The 7,362-nt window shown below is 45.5% G+C and overlaps 2 protein-coding genes across 2 annotated transcripts in view; both read left to right on the top strand.

Annotated features, from left to right (window-relative positions):
- The window catches only part of LOC119441256 (serine/arginine repetitive matrix protein 2-like), a 216,629-nt gene that overhangs the window by 32,485 nt on the left and 176,782 nt on the right, over positions 1-7,362 (top strand). The window lies entirely within an intron of this gene.
- LOC125942199 (uncharacterized) overlaps positions 648-7,362 on the top strand; it is a 95,503-nt gene continuing 88,788 nt past the window's right edge. Inside the window, exon 1 of the mRNA XM_049660350.1 lies at positions 648-839. Within this exon, the coding sequence (XP_049516307.1) occupies positions 648-839 (192 nt within the window). The remainder of the gene's footprint in view (positions 840-7,362) is intronic.

The raw sequence follows: 7,362 nt of genomic DNA, 5'->3' as shown, positions 1-7,362 counted from the left end.
AACACGGCAATGATTTGAGTGGCACTGGCTTTGGCCATTTTCGGTATAGTAAAGTGTTGTATACACCATCAGAAAGCACATCAATTCTTCACAGCGATGTCCTTCGTTGCCTTAATCTTATTTGATTCCGCATTTACACATTAATGAAAACGCACTAAGATGCACGTGCTTGCTTTATTTGTTCAATTATATGGCAAAAAGGAGCGCAGAAAAATCTAGAATGCTCGCTGTGAACCAGACTTCTACACGTTACAGGAAAAAAATAACCGATTACAATTACATTACTTCTTTCAAATATGTAATTGGTTGTCATTAAAAGTTACAGCCCCACGAAAGTAACCGAGCAATTACAAACAAAATAATCGATTACTTTAACGCTACGTTCTACCCCACTTTTATAAACATGCACAAATACGGTAAATAGAACGAGCTAGATTGGCTCTTTCAGTGCGTCCTGTGCAGCCCCGCACACGTCTTTTTTCCACTAAGAATTGCTTTTCAAAAGTTTCTTCGGTAGTCTTCCCCCGTTTTCTTGTGAAGACATCTGCAGCGACACTGAAAACTCGGTCGAGGTGTGCGCCGGAGACAAGGGCTCTGTTGATTGCGCGTGGAGAAGCACCACGAGCGCGAGGAAGGCGAAGAAGAAGATGAACAACCCAAGGAGGCAGACGTTCACGATCGAGCTCCAGCCGCGACTCGTTCGGGGCCTCAAGGACGAGGTCACTGCCGCCTCTTGGGCCCCATACCTGCTTTCTGAGTATGTGGCCACGGACCTCAGGAAGCATCTGGACGGTCTCGTGGCCGACGCTGAACGCCAGGGCAGAGCCACTCAGACGAAGGTGCGTATCAGGATAGACGGTCATGATTTTTCAGCATGGTTGCTGCGATAGAATTGTGACAACGTTACATTTTGCACACGGAGAAGTCATTCGCATAATTATGACCTTCTAAATGCTCGAAACGCTTGCAAGAAATTCTAAAATGTGTGATAAGAAAGTGCTCCAACTTATCGCCAAGGTTAAATCGCGAAAATTTTATTGAATGACGGTGAAGACATCCACCATAACGTCACCGTTATTTTCGTACGTTCTTTAGCAGGTTCACAGCTCGTATGCAATACCGCAACGATGGTCGCTCCTGCCACTCTTGGTCCGCAAGAGGAGAGGGCACTGGGACGTACGTTGCCAGCAACAGGCCGCCTCACTTCTACACAAATCAATGGTCGTTGCGAAGTGTGAGTATTTCTAACCAGGATCTCGTCAGGGGACCATCGGATCTCGGGGACAAACGTATAAGCTCTCCTTAGTTAATTTTATCGAAGGAGGGAAGAAACATTTTGAGCCCTTAGTCTTTACCGCCTTATGTGGCCACCAAGTCGCATAATATGCCATAATCGTAGTTGTGGTCTGCACGCTTTAAAGGCCAACTGCAAATAATTCAACCCCCCTTAAAAAGCCTAATTTCAGATAGCGGAGATATAAATGAGTTTCCGTGCAAACTTTTGCATTGCGAATAGGCGTGGATGCGTCACCAAAATCTCGCAGAAATAGCCGTTTTGATGCATAATCTGAAAAAAAAAGGGGGGGGGGGGAACACGCCGCCATACCACGGCCGGAAAGGACGCATGACCTAGAACTGTCGGCTTTTATCATAACCTCCGAGGTTATGTGGCATCCGCGTCTTCCCACGTTGCGCTGTTCACTGTTCTTATTTGACTGTTTATTCGCAAAATGTAATGTCCACGAGTGAGCTATCATAACGGATGTCGAAGTATTTCCGATTGCAATTGACCTACTACATCGATTCAGGTAATGCATTATTCAGAATTCTACTCAGATAATTGCGTCAGCCGAGCCTCCACCCGATGATACTGTGTAATAAATCCCTCGGCGGCGCCACTCGTTTCGTGTGGCTGTATTTTTGTCGATCTAGCTGGTTTGGATAGCAGCCATTATGATGGTTCAAAAGTAAATAAAAGACACCCGCGTGAGTCGCTCATTTGTGATCTTCATGAATTGTGCAATCTCGATTCCCCTTACACGCGTTCCCGATAAGTAGGGCTCCGTGTTTTCAGTTTATTTTTCTTAAAATCCGGAGGGTGTTTTTCGGAGTTCATTTTCTGGCGGAAATACGGAGTTTATCGGAGTTTATGTCTCGTAAGTCCCCAATTCTCCGAAATTCGGATCTAAATTTTGGATTATTCTCAATACTCCAAAATCTTAGATGAAATGATATCTGAACACGAAAAACATCACAACACAGGAAGCGGATTTTTGTTGTCTGGAAGGTTTGAACGCTTAAACACATACAAACACAAGCAATACAAAACACCTACGTTTGAGCTTAGTACAACCTTAAAGCTTGTTGTAATTGACGCAATCATACTTTACGGGGTTGCCGTCACTGATGTAAGCATGCTCCTTTCGACTGATTATTCTCAGCTTTGAAAATGCCCTTTCAACGTTTGCGCTAGCAGACTCAGCGCGCATTGCGTAAGCACTGGCCACTAGACAGTGTGAAGTCTCCAATGCGACAGGGGTTGAACAATGTTACTGATTAATTAGCCCTGATAGTCTGAAAATCACTCATGAGTTGGCTCGTGTCGTCAGTTTCAAGAAACACTAACTTCGAACGCGCGGGGTAGCTCATGCTTCGCATTTAGATTCACAATTTGAACATTATACCAAACGATTCACTGGCGTACTGGAGTGCATCGAAAAGGTTTCTCTCAACGGTCTGTCTCCACTTTTCAGCGACAGCAGCGTAGTAACCAGAAGGTCTGCGACAGTCGTTGAGCGGTCATACGTCTCTCGCTCCGTGCGCGACAAGCCCTTTGTTGAATGTGCAATGGCTGGGGTTTACGAGATACTGTTGAAGTGAGATAAACCTTATATCGGCCGAACCAGCCGATGTATCAATGATAGCTTAGAACATGCCCTTTCGATATAGAACGGAACAGGGTCGTATTGCCGTTAAAATCGGAGTTTATCGGATAAATCCGAATTGTCAAAAATTTGACCGGCAAGCGTTTATCGAGCTTTTTCGAATTTATCCGAAAACAGGGAGCTCTACCGACAAGTCTCGAACCATCATGTAAATATATTATTATTTCTCTGCGCGGAACGGGAACACTTGATCAGCCATGACTACAAGTGAAACTACATGTGCCTCAGGTCTAGCCGGCCTCGCCAGTCTTGGGGCCAGCATTAATTGGATACGAGCGCAGATTCTCCGAGACGCAGGTGGCTGTCGAGGATAGACAATCTTATTGATGCGTGCTTTATGGGTCTAGCACTGTAGAAATCAATTTTGTTCGCGCAATAGCGTTCGGGTCGAGTTATGCGCTTTGAAGCTGGAAACACGAGTGTCACACAGGTAGCGGTGACAGGAATAACGTATAAATTTGTCAGCCTGAATTTCGTTCTAAATCTCCGTTGAGTCCCCACGGAGGGCATACTCAACTTGTAGCAGTTCAGGTACGCCAGGAGCGCCCCACAGAACCCCAGCATTCGCATTAAAATTCCCATGTTACTACGAAGCTGTAGCTATAGCTCTACCTCCCAATGGGTCTCTCGTCTCCGTAGGCAAACACATGGGAGGCAGGCGCCGTGTGCACCGCTGGGTTCCTTGCAGCACCAGCAGATGGCGCTCGCCTCGGCGCAATCGCAGCAGCGGCCGTGCGGAGGAAAGAAAAGAAAGAACCAGAAAGCTCGCCTTCGCGCATTGCGTTCGCCGCAAGCGTTTCCCGGTAAAGATTAGTGTTGCATGAGCTGCCCTTACCGGGAAGCGGCAACTACAGCATACGAAGAAAGGAGTGGCTTAACTACACTTTCGTCTGTAAAAGAACACGCGCCTAGCAACTTATTTGTGTTGGGACAGTGCTATGCGAAGGCCACGTATGGACTCCTGGAGAGCAGCATGCATGCTAGGCGCGTCGAAAGTGTGGCTAAGTGGATTTCTCTTCTCTCTGGTCTACGCTTTGTAGGTGCACGAAGTAGTGGCGCAAACCAAGTTGCAGGCCGTTGAAACGTCTTAGGCTAATGATTAGGTAAAGTGCATGTGAATGTCCCCGTGTGAGATACTTCAAGCAACTTCGCAATGGGTAATCGTTCTAGTTGTCGTTTACAGCTTCGCTGTCTAACCACGTTCACTGCGTGGATGTGAGGCCATTTTTTCCATTACCGGTGCTTAAAGGTTCCGTCCGAGTTTGCAGCGCCAGGATAACGTTCTCTCTGGCGGCTCTTCTCTGGCGAGCCATAAGGACGAGGGTATTTGGTGACTTCCTGGTACCGAGCGCCTCATCTCAGCAGAGAGGAACGCTTCCCTAGTATAGGGTGAGTGCTTTGTAGCGGAACATAAATACACCGATACCTGAAGAATGCCAGATGTACACGATTTTCGAGCGATAACGAGTAGTGACAGCGACGGTTTTGTTGTTACGGAGGCTGATACTAATATGCCCCTTGTCGTGTCGTCGCTTTTTTCAAGACAGAAAACTTCGCTTGTCGCCCTAAAATGCCCGTGGTGCCTTCCGCCAGTTACCGCGTGATTGCGCAAGAAAATGGTGGCAATCAGTCCTGCCATCCGGATCTGTATTCGCCCTTGCAACTTCCTGTTCACCGTCACATAAAAAAAATTCGAATTCAAGCCATCGCTTCGTCTCATCTCACAATGAGGACAAAGTATTGATGTTTTATCCGTATTTTTGAGATCAGCGGTTTGTTTGGATGCTGTTAGGCCTGAGACGCAACTGGAGATCAGCGAAAGTGTTTTTGATTTCTACCTAAAAAATGGTGTGACGCATTTCATGCTGGGCATAGAGTTTCCTACGATAGTTACTACAGGGAACGCTGGGTATGCAATCGTTCAGCCACCATGGGAATGATAAGGGGTACATGGATTTATTTGAGCTTCGTGCTTGTGGCTTTCTTTATTATGCTTTATCTGCCTTCATTGTCCTAAAATCAAATTATTCTTTACATTTCTAAGTGCAGATGACTCTGAGAATACGCAAAATTACTACTACTTGCAGTGGTTGAGCTGTCGAAGTGGCGCAATCAAAACGCGCGCCAAGCGTCTCAACGCACTGGCTTGCCGGCAAGAAATTTATAGGGGCGTTGCATGGACGCTCGCCAGTGTATGCCTCCGTGGCATAATGGTTACATTATCGGGCTTCTGTGCTATCGAGGTCCTCTGTTCGAATCCTTCCTTCGGACATATTTATTAATGTTTACCTAATTCTTCATTACGCATTTCCTTGTTCAAGATGTGTATGCATGCTGGCTGAACCGCCCAGCTTGCAGCTCCCGTTGACACTAGCGCCAGAGTTTCCTCTAGTAAGTATAGTATGAAATTCTATGATCCTGGCGACATGGAATGCACTGTTGATGATAGAATATTAGAACTACATCTAGTACACTCTTCTTAAAACTTTGGCCTTGCGGCACGTTGGCGATTTTTCACGGGTGTATGATTGTATTTATTAGAACTGTTCACTTAACAAATACAATATAAATAGTAAAAGCAGCGGAAGAATTTTATACTGACCTGTACATTGCTTTGAGTAGTCACGCTACCTGCATTCGAAGAATTAAGTGAATAACGGGATACAGTCTCCTTCTATAAGTAGCGATGAAGTTAGACGGGCCTTGCAAGACATGACCCGGGGAAAAGCGGCAGGAGAAGATGGAATAACAGTCGATTTAATCAAAGATGCAGGAGACATCATGCTTGAAAAGCTTGGCGTCCTTTATTCGCAATGCCTCACGACTTCAAGAATGCCAGAGATATACTACCCATATAAAAAGGAGACGTTAAAGAATTGAAGAATTATAGGCCCATTAGATTGCTTCCAGTATTGTATAAAATATTCACCAAGATATTTTCCAATATAATCAGGGCAACACTTGACTTTAGTCAACCAAGAGAACAGGCTGGCTCCAGGAAGGGTTATTCTTCGATGGATAACATCCATGTCATCGGTCAGGTCAACCAAGAGAACAGGCTGGCTCCAGGAAGGGTTATTCTTCAATGGATCACATCCATGTCATCAATCAGGTAATCGATAAATTCGCGGAGTACAATCAACCTCTCTATATGGTTTTCATAAGACTCAAAAGGCATTTCATTCAGTAGAGATACCAGCAGTCATAGAGACATTGCAAAACCAAGGAGTACAGGAGGCATAGGTGAATATCTTGGCAAATATCTACAAAGATTCGACAGCTACCTTGATTCTCCCCAAGAAACGTAGAAAGGTACCGATCAAGAGAGGGGTCAAGCAAGGCGACACAATCTCTCCAATGCTATTCACTGCATGCTTAGAAGAAGTATTCAAGCCATTAGACTGGGAAGGCTTAAGAGTGAATATCAACAGCGAATATCAGCAGCTCTGGGGACGAATTACAACAAGTGATTGAGGATATAATCGAGAAAGTATAAGCGTGGGATTGAAGATTAATATGCAGAAGACAAAGTAAATGTTCAACAGCCTGGCAGGAGAATCAGAATTCAGGATCGCCAGTCAGCCTCTAGAGCCTGTACAGGAGTACGTTTATCTAGGTCAATTACTCAAAGGGAAGCCCCTTCATGAGAAGAAAATTTACAGAAGAATAAAAATGGGTTGGACTGCATACGGCAGGCATTGCCAAATCCTGACTGGGAGCTTACCAGTATCGTTGAAAAGAAAAGCGTACAATCATTGCATTCTACCGGTTCTTATACATATGGGGCAGAAACTTGGAGGTTAACTAAAAAGCTCGAGAACAAAATCCGATGGAACAAAAATTGTTAGGCGTAACATTGAGAGACAGGAAGAGAGCGGTGTGGATCAGAGAGAAAACGGGGTTATCCGATATTCTAGTAGACATAAAGAGGAAAAAATGGAGCTGGGCAGGCCAAGTAATGCGTTGGATGGATAACCGTTGGACCATTAGAGTTACGGAATGAATACCAAGAGAAGGGAAGCGCAGTCGAGGACGGCAGAAAACTAGGTGGGGTGATGGAAGTTAGGAAATTTGCAGGCGCAAGTTGGAATCAGCAAGCGGAAGACGGGGGTAATTGGAGGTTGCAGGGAGAAGCCTTCGTCCAGCAGTGGACATGTAAATAGGCGGATGATGCTGATTAAAAAATATATAAAAGAAGAAATATGGAATTTTCCTGCTGACTTTTGTCACCTTGTCGCGTCCATGTATTTGTGCCACCTGCGGCGCGACACCACGACAGGCGTGTAAAATTCTCCCAAGAAGCAAGTTGCATAGAAAGCAAAGGACACACAATGGGCTAGAGGCGCTAGGTTTTTTGTAGCGTTAGCTACACTGGCCTAGCCAAGCCCGTTTCGCGCGGCACATCAAGAGCCGTGCT

This window comes from Dermacentor silvarum, chromosome 1, assembly GCF_013339745.2.
Source record: "Dermacentor silvarum isolate Dsil-2018 chromosome 1, BIME_Dsil_1.4, whole genome shotgun sequence".
In the NCBI taxonomy this organism is placed as follows: domain Eukaryota; kingdom Metazoa; phylum Arthropoda; class Arachnida; order Ixodida; family Ixodidae; genus Dermacentor; species Dermacentor silvarum.
This window is presented reverse-complemented; position numbering and strand designations above follow the sequence as displayed.